The 14,041-nt window shown below is 43.3% G+C and overlaps 1 protein-coding gene across 7 annotated transcripts in view; it reads right to left on the reverse strand.

The window, feature by feature from the left end:
* LOC147014893 (tensin-3-like) overlaps positions 1-14,041 on the reverse strand; it is a 331,057-nt gene that overhangs the window by 151,971 nt on the left and 165,045 nt on the right. For all 7 annotated transcript variants that reach the window (XM_085853316.1, XM_085853315.1, XM_085853314.1 and 4 more), the window contains 2 exons: positions 7,524-7,646; positions 814-878 (listed from right to left, as the gene is read on the reverse strand). In XM_085853316.1, coding sequence (XP_085709442.1) covers positions 814-878; positions 7,524-7,646 — 188 coding nt within the window. The remainder of the gene's footprint in view (positions 1-813; positions 879-7,523; positions 7,647-14,041) is intronic.

Here is a 14,041-nt window from a genome sequence, read left to right on the forward strand (position 1 = left end):
ACAATTTGAGAGTTAAACTTCCTGTATATACCAGATCTTATCCTGTTCTCTGATTATAATATTGTAAACATTGTCGACCTTTTAACCTCAGAACGGAACTGAATGATAAATCGTCTCAACTAGCAGCCTTTACCTCTTATATTCTTAAAGACTGCCTTGATGTTATGTTCAGTCTTATTGGCTATGTCCTTTTCATATTCCCTATTGGCCTGCAGAGGTATTTTCTCAACTCGTCTGTGTTTCCTCCTATACTGGTGTCGAACTCTCGACATATTATTTTGTACTTGATGAATGCCTTGTGCTTATCTTAATTATTACACTGTGTACCTCCTTGCTCAATTAACCTGCTCTTTTTCTGCCTCACTGGAATCTGAAACTACTTTACACCCGAAACATTTGCTCCGTTTGCAGAATGCCCACTCATTAACTTTACCCAATCTAAAGCTCCCAAATCAATTTTGCTTGCCCTCCTAAAATTCATCAGCTTTACAGTTACACCACCATCCCAAACTTCACATCTCAACAATGTAGCTCCAGTTACTATGTCGTGGTCGCTTGTCCCCACATGTTCTACCACTTCCACCGACTCCACAATTTTGGAATAATTACTTAAAAAGAGGTCAACACCGCACTTCTCCGCAAACTGAGTTAAAAATCAATATGGGACAAGAGCACTCAACAGTTAATCCCACATGGAAATTATGGTCAACGTGTAGTTAGCGATAAATTCTGCACAATGAGACGATGATCTATGCGTATTGAACATCCTCACCATGGCGTTATCACGCATAAACGGTGTTTGTGTTGTTTTACCTCGCACAGATGTTGCTGTAGTGCATGTAACATGCCACAACCAGCCCGGTGTTTCCTTTGTTTCCCTGAAATACAATTTCACCAATCTTTGTGGATCATACATTATGTAACACCTTAACACATCTCATTGACCCCAAATCACCTGCATGAATAAGGATCGCAAACATTGAATTATGTGGATACTGGTGAACTACTGAGCACCCGAATGCATAGGAAGCATCAGTTCAAAGAGATGATGTCATGGTCCTTGTGTTTGGGTAGTTGGCTATCTTCAGTGTCTTTTGTATTGCTCCAAAAGTACCTTCAACACTCCGTTATCTTTCATTTGTCTAATCGTTCACAGCTGAAAATTAGCATTACAATCATAAGAGAAAATACCAAAAGACCAATTTCGTTTTACTAACCGTGCTGAAACTCCTATAATTTTTTGGATACATAGTCGAGGCTCGTGGAATAGCTAGTACGAGTGCACTGAACGCAACAGGACAAAAGGAAGAGCAGCGAGGGAGGAAATACCAACAGCAGAGCTGATGGCCAATATAGAAGGAGGTGGACAACCAATGGGTGTGGGAGGAATGGGGGACAGGAGAGGATGCATGGGGTGACCAAGATGTATACAGAAGGAAACTGCAGGGAAAACTGGAAAATTGGAAGGAGAAGGGATTGGGGTGGGATTGGGGGGGGGGGTTACCGATTGTTAAAAAGATCTAGGTTTTGGATTGAGGATCATCTGAGTTGGTGGTGAACAGTTTTCTCGAAGAACTGGAGGGAAGAATGAGATTGACGAGGATGTGGAAGTTGGTTCCACAGGTGGGAAAAAAAGAGGAACGAATGAGTGGAGGTGAGCAGTGATTCTGGATTTTAAGTAGTTTCACCAGAATGGGGTTGATGTGCATGCTTTCTACTTATCCTATATTATTTTGATCATATATGTGTGACTTTTTGCTGTTAATCATACGTTTGTGACTGTGTGTGACATGCAGAAACGTGGGGGGAAGGGGTGGGGGGGGGGGTTGGACAAAACACAGAAAGAGCAGAGGATGCAAGACCAGAAGGGAGGTGGTAGAAGACAGAGAGAACACTGACCTGTATGTGATGGTGAAGTGGTATGCCAATAGACTCAACTTCATCATGGCATATTCCAATAATGCCACATGCCTTGGTTTCCACAGCATCAAACTGAGCAAGATGTGAGGCAGGGGAGCCAGCCCAAAGGGGAGAGCAGTACTCCATCAAGCTGCAAATGAAGGCCTTGTTGGTGAATAGGAGTTGAGGTGTACTGAGGAAGGACTTTGTACAAGGAAGGATACTCCGTTGGCAGCTGACTTTGGAGGCCAAATTTGAAATGTGGTGTGTCCAAGAAAGATTATTGCTGATAGTGAGACCCAGGAGTTTGAATGACTTGTCTTCCTTGAGAGGATTGTTTAAAAAAAAAAAAAAATTGACAGACGGAAATGTTAGAAAGCAGTTTGCCAAATAGGAGGGTTTGCCAGACGGTCCTTTAAGAGAGATCATGAGAGTGTCAGATTTTTCAGGATTGAAAGATATTCCAAGTGTTTTACCAGCTTGTGATTTTTGTCAAAGTTGGAAGAGAGGGAAGAAGCTGTAGCCTGCCTGTCTGAAGGAGAAGGATGTCACGGCAGAGGGTACAGTCATCAGTAAATAGACGAAGAAGATTTTCCAGGGTCAGAGAGATCATTGATGAATATCAGGAATATGATTGGGCCAAGAACACTGCTTTGGGGTGCTCCAGCCTTGACAAGAAGAGGAGAAAGGGTTCTGTTGAGAGCCCCACGTTGGCTACGAGAGTAGAGGAAGTCAGGAAGCCATGTGTGGAGTTGAACTTGGATGCCATAGGCAGAGAGTTTGGAGAGTAAGGCAGGATGCCAGACTTTATCAAAAGTTCGAGATATGTAGAGAGATGGCCCTGATCTCATGTGTGATCATGAGGACCTCCATTCATTGATGGGTGAGCAGAAGCATCATGTCAAAGGTGGAGTGACCTGGTCTGAAACCAAATTGTTGATCTGAAATGTGGTTGTTGGAGAAAAGGAAGGATTCATATAAACTGCAATGATGGATTCCATGACCTTGCTGATGATTGGAAGCAAGCTAATAGGTCTGTAGTTGAGGGGATCAGTTTTTGCACCTTTTGATGTAGTGTAGTGATGTTGGCAGATTTCCAAGCTGATGGAAGCTGACCTAGCACAAATGACAGAGTGAAAAGGGCAGAGAGAGGATGTGCAAGGGCAGCAGAGCAGGTTTTTAGGACATTTGAGCCGATGTCGTCTGGTCCAGTAGCAGAGTCAGTCGAGGATTGAAAGAACCTTCTCCACCTTCTCAGGTGCAAAAGAGAGAGTCTAAGTACAGTTGGGTATGACAGGGAAGGATGGGTCCTGACAGTGAGGAGTTGGGGACACAAGATTTGGAAGTAAACATAGAATTGAGGCATTCGGCTTTTTCACGAGCCGATTCGGCTGTGGTGCCATTTAACGTGAGGGAAGGGATGGAAGGAGAGTTTACACCAGAGACACTTTACCAAGGTGCCAACAGCGTTTAGAGGAGGGAAACAAATATGAAAGTTCATTGTTGAGGCTGGAAAGATGTTTTCTGGTTCTCCTGAGAGTGGACAGTCACACTTGTTGCAGACGTCTTGCAATGCACTGAGATTGCCTTCCATGGGATTCTCAGGCTGAGTTAGCATCAGGAGCAGTCGATATGGGAGGCCAGTCCTGAAGAGATGGCTGCTTGCAATCCCTGCATGCCAATCTGCCTGAGAGAAATGCCAGACTTACCAGCATTGAGGCAGCTCTCTGAGAATAGTCAGAGAGTTTTGCTGTTAATCATATTTACAACTAGCAGGGTTACCCGGCGTTGCCTGGGTGTGGGAGGGAGGGGTAATGAGAAGTGGGAGAAGCAGGAGAGCCGGCAGGACTGAGAATGGGGCAGGTGGATTGGGGGGCAGGAGAACCAACGGGGTGGAGTGGGTGGAGGGAGGGAAACTGTGTAGGGGGTAGGAGAGCCACAATGCCAGTGGGTAAAGGGCTCTTAAGGGAACACCAGTAGGTAAAGGGGTCTTCAGGTCTTCAAGGGTCTTATGTGTCTTTGAGGTCTTAATGATCTTTAAGGTCTTAAGGGTCTTACAGGTCTTTGAGGTCTTACAAGGTCTTTGGGATCTTACATTTCTTAAGGGTCTTCAAAGTCTTAAGGATTTTGGGGGTCTCAATGGCCTTCAAAAGACTTTTGGGTCTTAAAGGGTGTTTGGGGTGTTAGGGGTTCTTCAAGAGTGTTAGGGATCTTAACCGTCTTTGGGGTCCAAAGGGTCTTTTTGGAGTATTTGCGATTTTAAAGTGTCTTCATTGTGTTAGGGGAATTCAATTGTCTTAAGGGTCTTTGGGGTCTTAAGGGGTCTTGTCTCCCAAACATGTAGAAAGTCTTCTCTCAAGAATGTATTCTAAGCTCTCAAGCATGTAAAAAAAGGTCTTATGGTTCTTAGGGTCTTTAAAGGCTGAGATTGTGGATGAAAATATACTTCGGACAACCCCAGGTCGGACTTGGTCTGTGAGCCAAATTTGGTGGTTGTCGGCCCAGTGGTCTTTGCAAAAAACGCGAACAGACAGACAGACAGACAGACAGATATCTGATGAATCTTATTTATAGATATAGTGAGTTGAGGCGGTGCCAGTTTGGGTCTATTTAAGGGTTTTGGGGGTATTGAGGGTCTTCAAAAGTCTTATGGTGTTTTGAGGTCTTATGGGTCTTTGAGGTCTTAAGGGCATTTGAGGTTTTTCAGCTCTAAAGGGTCTTTGGGGTATTGAGGGCCTTCAGAAGACAAGGATCTTAAAGGGTCTTCAGGTCCTCAAGGATCTTCGGGGTCTGAAACTGTCTTGGGGATCTTTTGGATCTTAATGGTATTTGGGGGTATTCAGGGTTTTAAAGGGTCTTAATGGCGTTTGGGGAATTCAATGGTCTTGAGGGTCTTTTGGGTATTTAGTTTTTCAGAATCTTAAAGGGACTTATCTCCCAAACATGTAAAAAGTCTTCTCTCAAGCATGTAATCTAATCTCTGAGGCATGTAAATAGCATTTATCGGGGGGGGGGGATTTTAGGGGTCTTTGGTGGTCTTTAAATGCTGAAGTTGTGGATGAAAATACCTATAGGACAATCCCCAGGTCAGACTTGGTCTGTGTGCCAAATGTGGTGGTGGGTGAACGTATTATTTAGTTAGTTAGGTTCCAATTGAGCGTGGAGTCAGGCGAGCTGCGCAGTGAGCCAATGGGTGGAAGACACAGCTTGACTAATTGGGTGTGTTGGCCTTTGGCCGTGTTATATGTCACGTGATATCTGTTAACGAATGAGATTGCATATAAATGAAAAAGCCAGAAAAGTGATCTTTAAAGGCTCAGGTGATGGATGAAAATACCTTGAGAACAATCACCGGATCAGACTTGGGCTGTGTGCCAAATTCGGTGGTGGTCAGTCCAGCGGTACAGACAGACAGACAGACAGATGGACAGACAGACATTTGATGAATCTTATTTATTAGATAAGAGTTTTTCTCATGATCATACTGTTGTTTATGGGGTGGGGGTGGGGTGGGGGGATTAAATATTCCCATAGACCAGATAGAAAATGTATAGAATAGCATGGTCCACGTATGGGTAGTCCACGTATGTAATAAGTAGGTAAACGTTAGCTTAAGAATTGTCTCGTTTGAATGTGCACCATACAGGAGAGGGTGCATGGTAATAGTTAGTTTGGGATAATGGTTGAGGAAATTGTGCATAGAACCTCTGTGTCAACCTTGACCGGGGGTGCCAGGAGAAATTGCAAGCAAATGGGGCAGAGCTATAGAATCTTTCCAGGGGTGGAGCTTGGATCATCTCAAGAACAAGGGACGGAGCATTTGTTGCCTCCCAAGGGACGGAGCGTGGATCACCTTGGGGGGGGGGTGGAGTTTTTCCTTGCCCCAGAGGATGAGGGAGGACCGGATTGGGTGTGTCGGGGTTCAAGAGAGAGGATTGGAAGGTCTGAAGAAAACGGTGAACATGTTGAAGAGAACGGGGAAGTCTGAGAGGACGGAGAGTCTGAGGAGAAAACGACATGAAGGGATCTGACACTGATGTAAAAACTCGAGGGAAGAAAAGAGTGCAGAGGAGAGCTTTCTCGGAGGGGGTTGTTCTGCCTACCTGCCTCTGCCCATTTCATCTGCTTGCTTTCACCCTGTGCCCATTTGTCGACCTGCCAGTGTGCTTCGTCTCCCCATCGTCTGCTCACCTCGTCGTCGTCCTCCTCACCCCTCCTTATCACCTGCTCGTGGCTGCCCCGCACCCATGCTTCTATCCGCTCCCACCAATGCTGAGTTCCCCAGTTTTTGGCCCTGTTACCCGTCAGTGACTGAGTCTGGTGAGTGGTGCCACAGCTTTTATTCACATTGTACAAAATTATTTCTTATCAATTCCGTGTCTCCCTTTCTTCCCCACCACGACCCCGCCATCGTATCCCTCTGCCAGTCAGTCATCCATGGTTCTTTTTATTGTGGTTCAGGAATAAACCTGTTGGTTTTAAAAGCTTCAAGGTTCTTGTGTCTCTCTTAATGACCCGCGCACACATTGTCCACCATTAATCTGGAACGTCTCCACAGGAGTTAAGCCACTTTGAACATCATGGGATTTGAACCTCCCGCAGCAATGAGCTCGGCATTAGTTGAGCCATTGACGCTGCAATATTTACACAAGAGTTTTATGAGTAATCACATTTTACATAATATCAGTTTTACTGTTAATCATGTTTATAAAAGAGTTTCCTGTTAATCATATTTACAATAAGAATTTTACTGTAATATTGTGCAGTATTATTTTATTGTAATCATGGGTGGAAGTGGACAACATTCCTGTGGTCTACCTGTTAAGTGTTCTTGAATACAAAATGTCATCAAATTGGCAGAATAGCAACACCACAAAAGGCTCTATTTAGAGCCAAGCTACTCAGAAAATAGGTGCAAAAGCCAATGTGTTTATCAGCAGAATACTGAAGGCACAGCACATGCCAAGTGCAACTTTCTCTCAAGAACCCCTCAAGACCACAGCATTGATGTCCTAGCTGACCTAGCAGAACAAGAAACATTAGAGATGTATTACATACCAGCTACTACCATGTTCATGGCATCAACTTCATTGCAGCTGTCTACTACCAAAATAATGGCATTGCTACCTTCCATCAAGAAAAGTTTTACATACTTCCTTCAGCAAGAGTCCAGAATCACAGAACTTTCTGAAGCTATGGTGAAAATATCTAAGAGTTAGCGATAACCAATGACTCTAAGGTACCACATGTGGTTTGACCACCACCAGCACTGCCAAAGCCATAAAACCCAGAAGTAAATCTTGTCGACTTGAATAGTCACCACATATAAATTGGGCGGAAGATGGTAAACGATGAAATATAAATAAGTAATCACAAAGTGAAAACAAAGGCCAAAGTAGGAAAATCAATAAATTGCCTTGTTAACATGGTGCAAAGAATAAAGGGAACTCAAAATCAGATAAATGTCCTGAACATTTCCAAGAAAACACCAAAACAATTATGACCCAAACAATCTGTCTAGTGCAGACTCGGTTCATAGTTTGGTGTGTTACCTCTCTATGGCTTGGTTTGAGACTTTGTGGTTCTTAAAACACAAAATTACAAAACAAATGAGTAGCACTGACCTTGCTCTGGATTACGACGACATGCTGCGGGTGAGAGTTCAGCCATGAGTCAACAGATTTGCAAAGGCTGCAGATCATATCCAATGGTGGAGCATGCAGGTCAGGCCAGGTGAAATCCACCACCTGCTTACAATTAAAAAAATAAAGCAACAAAATAGCACCTACCATGAGACATCTCAAGGTATTCAGGGATTCTTGGACTCTGTCAGTTAGAAAAATAGGTAGTATGAAGGTTGATCAGAAAGTCTGTGGCCTTACATACAAGCTCCAACAAAATAAAGCAATGATTGCTTGGAAAAAAAAGGTTATAATTAACATGTTTGGATAAAATAAAATTTCACAACTACACAGGTGAAAAATGAAAATAATAATAATACGATAACTGCAACAAAAAAGTAAAACAAGTATAGGTACATTCAAAGTACACCACCCCCATGCATGCCTGGTGTTGGCTTAATGGTTAGGGTAGTGGGCTTTGGATCCTAGGATCCTGAGTTCAAATCCGCTCAGCTGTTGAATTAATACCAGGTGGGGTTAACTCGGCCTGTCATCCTTCCGAGGTCGGCAAAATGAGTGCCAGCATGCTGGTATCCTGTGTCAGAGTGGCGACCCATCCAGGATTGTGCCCAATAGCCAAGGAGACCACTAAAGACTGGACCATACTCTCTGCACAGAGTATGGTACCAATCTCCTCTCTCCTCACCCCCATGCCAACTAAATAAATAACAAATCCTCCAGCACACGACATTGCTGGAGTGCCTTCGGGGCCCGGCGATGCCGTTGTGCAGCACTTGGAGACAGAATTGGGAGGGAGCGGTGTACAATAATTCATTGATTAATTACATATTAAAAGAAATGAATAATAATCGGAAAATAATTACTTTCTTAATCAATTGGCTAACAGCATACCAAAACAATTACAGTTTCAGCCGAATCTAACTTTTTGAAAAATAAGTAATTGATCGTAAAATGAATAATTAATTAATTAATCAAAAAAAATCAAAAAACCCTTTATAGCCAAATCACTTGTTCACTGTCATGTCCAAATATCAGCTTCCGAGCTCAAAAGATGCCTGAGATATTGCCCAGGGGAGAAATGAAATAAATAAGTAATTAATAAATCGATAATAATTAATTCATAAATCAATTAAATGATTCATCAAAAAAAAACTTGAAAAATTGCATTTTTGCCAAAGCACATCTTCACTTTTGTCGCCAAATTTCAGCTTCCTAGCTCAAAGGATGGCTGAGATATCACCCAGACAAACAAGAAAACAAGCAGTCATAGACTGGTACTTACGAAATCGTCAACTTGACCTCTGACCTTGTCTAATAAAAGCTGTCTCGAGAGAAGGTAGCGACGCAAACCAGAAGTTTATGCGATGATTCTGTACCAAACCATCAAAAATCGAAATCGAATGTTTGACCTCACTGTGACCTTGACCTTTGACCGATTTTGACCAAAATCTAATCAGCGCTAACCATCACCCTCCTGAATCACGTGGTGTAATTTGACATTGGTAGCTTCTTCCGTTCTCGAGTTATCGTGCCTACAAACAAACACACACACAAACAAACACACACACAAACAAACACACACAAACAAACCCACACAAACAAACACACACAAACAAACACACACACACACACACACACACACACACACACACACACACACACACACACACACACACACACACACACACACACACACACACACGACGGAAGTCATCAATATACTTACGAAATCTTTAGATTTCGTAAGTAATAAATGTAAATAATGTAAAAAGTAGTTTTTCAAAATCAACCTTTAATACGAAATCGCTCATGAATAGGAAAGATTGAGATCATCACGGCATCAACAGGGGAAATTCATTCCAATTAAATTAATAAATAATTTTTGAGCAGGAAAAGGGAAATGCACCCACAGTTGAATACATTCTATTTATTACCCTCACCAGAGGAGAGGGAATTGCATTTGGGCCTGTTTGTTTGTTACTTACGAAATCTAAAGATTTCCTAAGTATATTGTGACGTCCACGGGACTTGAACAGTCCCGCTAACGTAGAATGAGCCGAAACGATGGAGGCGGTTTATTTATTTATAACCCAAAGATGGCGGTTCTAATCGCTCTACCGCAAACGGGACGAGGAAGGTGGCACGAGTCGCTTTTCACTGAGTTGATAACGTTTATTCCTCTAACCAGAAATAACAAGACTTGGCAAGAAGAGGGACCCGGGGCGATTCGACGGGATGGTGGTGTGGGTTCGGGCGTGGGGAAAACACAGACAATTCCAATGAATATACAAATCTCAAACCCTCTAAGGCGCCAGGTACACACACACACACACACACACACACACACACACACACACACACACACACACACACACACACACACACACACACACACACACACACACACACAACGTAGCTGGTCCTGGTGGTCAGGCTGGCCCGTGGTGTGGACGCAACAGTCCCTGGATTGGCGTTGGACGAGCTGGCCTTGCTCTCGCCAGGGGTCAGGAGAAACCGTGGTGCTGTTGACCTCCTGGTCTTGGCCCAAGTCTGCTCACAGCCGCCAGGGAACCAGTTCTGGCGCCAAATTGCGAGCAGGAGAGGGAGGCAGGTCTGCCCGCCGTTCAACCCCGTACTCCGAGCCAGCAGAACCCCAGAGCCAACCGAGGTGAGGCACGAGGCTCAACAAGGCGATCTTCTTCCTCTTCGTTTTCGACCCCGAACAGAACCTTTTTATCCTCCCGTGCTCGTCACTTCCAATCGAGCCGTTTTATTGGCCCTGCGCCGTCACCTTCCACCAAGCATGATCACGGGGCGGAGCCATCCGCAGCACTGTCCTGTGACGTCACGGCAAGCCTCCAGGGACTACTAAAAGGGGTTTACGCAGACACACTTACCCTATCCCGTGTCCCTATCTAAATACATGACAATTATCATTTCCCCCTTGAAGAAATGGACATTTACTAGACAACTTATTACCACTGAATTGCTACTTATTACATCGAGATCCTGGTAAACTCGAACAGCATGGCATACCTAATTAAACATCCTAATTACCCTTTGAATGCATACCCCCCCTCAAACGTAACAATATTGATCACTTCCGTCCTCTGTTTGTGTGTTTGTTTGTTTATAGGCACGATAACTCGAGAACAGAAGAAGCTGCCAATGTCAAATTACACCACGCGATTCAGGAGGGTGATGGCTCATGCTGATTAGATTTTAGTCAGTCGGTCAAAGGTCAAGGTCACAGTGAGGTCAAACATCCAAAAAAAAGTTATAACTCGAGAAGGGAAGAAGCTACCAATGTCAAATTACACCACGTGATTCAGGAGGGTGGTGGCTCGCGCTGATTAGATTTCGGTCAAAATCGGTCAAAGGTCAAGGTCACAGTGAGGTCAAACATCCAAAACATGATAACTCGAGAAAAGTTACCACAGGTATTGTTGACGGAGCGTGAGTTTGGAAGATCGAGGTAAGTTCGGTGGAATTTGTCGAGTTCGGCGGAAAAAAGTTCGGCGGAATAAATTCGTTGAGTTGCGGCTGTTTTAAAAACAATAAAAAATATTATTAAAAAATTCCGTAAATTCCTGTGGAGAAATGGAGTATTTTGCTTCGCTCGACGTTACGAGTTCGTTTTAACTTCGATTTTAATTTTGTCTTTGGTTTTTGCGATCACTTAGGACGCTTAACACTCGGTTGTCGAAATTCTGGTAAAAATCGGATGTTTTGGAGACGTTTTAAGATTGTATAAAAAAATATTTCACTCGACGCGTCACGGCTCGTCACGTGGCGCAGCGCGCTCGAGCAAACGCGTCGTTGAGTTACGTTAAGGTTTTGCGTGTGCGCGCTGACGTCATCGCGCTCGCCCCGGCGTCATTTCGAGTTGGGAGTCCATCGAGTGTGACCTTTACGTTACATTAATCCGTGGTAACTCGAGAACGGAAGAAGCTACCAATGTCAAATTACACCACGTGATGCAGGAGGGTGATGGCTAGCGCTGATTAGATTTTGGTCAAAATTGATCAAAGGTCAAGGTCACAATTTGGTCAAATATTCGATTTTTGATGGTTTGGTACAGAATCATCGTAGAAACTTGTGGTTTGCGTCGCTCCCTTCTCTAGAGACAGCTTTTATTTGACAAGGTCAGAGGTAAAGTTGACGATTTCGTAAGTACCAGTCTATGACTGCTTGTTACTTACGAAATCTAAAGATTTCTCAAGTATATTGATCACTTCCATCCTCTGTTTGTGTGTTTGTTTGTGTGTGTTTGTGTGTTTGTTTGTAGGCACGATAACTCGAGAATGGAAGAAGCTACCAATGTCAAATTACACCACGTGATTCAGGAGGGTGATGGCTCGCGCTGATTAGATTTTGGTCAAAATCGGTCAAAGGTCAAGGTTACAGTGAGGTCAAACATCCAAAAAAAAGTTATAACTCGAGAACGGAAGAAGCTACCAATGTCAAATTACACCAGGTGGTTCAGGAGGGTGATGGCAAGCGCTGATTAGATTTTGGTCAAAACGGTCAACGGTCAAGGTCACAGTGAGGTCAAACATCCAAAACATGATAACTCGAGAACAGAAGAAGCTACCAATGTCAAATTACACCACGTGATTCAGGAGGGTGATGGTGAGCGCTGATTCGATTTTGGTCAAAATTGGTCAAAGGTCAAGTTGACGATTTCGTAAGTACCAGTCTATGACTGCTTATTTGTTTGTTTGTCCGCACAGAACGTGAGTATGACTTTTCTCTGCAACCGCTTGTCAGATTGACACAAAATTTTCACCATAAGAGTGACTACTCATGAGGAATGTTTTAATGATACTTATGATGTCATAGATCACGTGCTGTGGCATCCATGTTGGGGAAAAAGATAAAACTTTGGACTTCTGTATCTCCGAAACCGAACCAAGGAAAAAAATGAAACTTGGTACCTGGCAAGTACTCCACACGGGGAATAAGCGTAATTGTTATACAATGTCAAAACTGCATACGTAGAATGCTACATCCGATCAGTATTAAAATCTTTGAGGGTCATCTTGTGATAAATTGGTCAACAGAGAAAAATTGATGACATCATCAGTCATGTGGTTCGGCAACCGTTTTAAAAAAAAAAACCTTCAAAAGTTTTCTTCTCTGAAATGACTGAACAGATTGAGGTGAAACTTTACAGCTATGACCACATTTCCATGAGGAACAAAACGTTCCCACCTATGATGTCATAGGTCACATGGTTTGGCAGCCATATTGGATTTAACCTAAAATCTTTAAATACCTTCTCCAGAATGGCTGGATAGATCAAGGGGAAACTTCACACATGTTCCCCAACCCTTGGGGATACCAGGGTGTTCACGAATAATTGATAGGCCACGTGGGCTGGCAGCCATATTGGAGTGAACAAAGACATTAAAAAAAATAATTTCTCTTGAACTGCTTCATCAATCGACGTGAAACTTTTAAAATTATGATCTAGTAGTGATGGGGAATATAGGTTTTGAATTTCGACCTCATCGGACGCTTGGACTGGCAGCTAGAATTTTATATATTTTTTTGATATGGCTTTTTTTATTGAAAAAGGCTCACTTTGCTGCACCTGGATGGGTTTGATGGTAGAGTAGCAGCAGTTGAACCTCCAAATCCTATCCAGGTTCCTCCTGATGACTTCATCTTTTCTTTTTGCTTGTTCAGGTTCCTTCTGATGACTCCAAAGCAGGACTTTACTGACATATTTAGTCTTCTATTTGATTTGAATTGAATTTATTTTAATCCCATTCTGAATTCAATTGAATCATAATAAACGTCATCGGTCAGGGTCAGGTGTCCGATCAAATCGGGACATCTTGGTACCCGGTCATCAATGCCAGCAGTTATAAAATGGCAGTTCCAGTTATCTCTATTATTAACTACGTAACACACCAGTACACAAACACCACACAAAACAAGTCCTGGCGAGGGTCTGCAATCTCTGATTGCTCTTTTTCTTGTTTATTTCTCTAGATATTGGGGTTCATGGAAGAGCTGAATGAAACTGGCTGAGGCAGATATCAACGATGGAGCACAAGGGAACACAGCTAAGAGACGACAAGTAACAAACAGTCAGGCATGATAAGTAAGGACTTACAGGCAGAACAAGGGTTCAAAGGGAGTAAAAGCAGAATAAAGAGGTACACATGGATAGGAGAAGGGTACATGGGGTGTACAGACAGAACAACAGGACAAGGTTGCAGGGTATACAAGCATAATTAGTATGAACAAACAGAAAAAGGGTGCAGAGGGTGTCTTGGCAGAATAAGGAATTATGGTCAGGAGAAGGGTGTGGAGAGCATACAGAAACAATAAGGACGTACCATCAAGCCAACAGATAGGCAAGAGCGCAGAGAAGAATGAGTGGACAAGGGACATGTACTTAAACAGAAAAAGTTGGCATAAGCTCTATTTCCCACCACCTATTCTCTGATGTCACTCCCTAAGCACTCTCACTCCTCTGACCCTCCACC

The sequence above is a fragment of the Eptatretus burgeri genome, chromosome 13, assembly GCF_056783735.1.
Source record: "Eptatretus burgeri isolate ZD-2024b chromosome 13, Ebu_testis_v1, whole genome shotgun sequence".
Taxonomy (NCBI): Eukaryota; Metazoa; Chordata; class Myxini; order Myxiniformes; family Myxinidae; genus Eptatretus; species Eptatretus burgeri.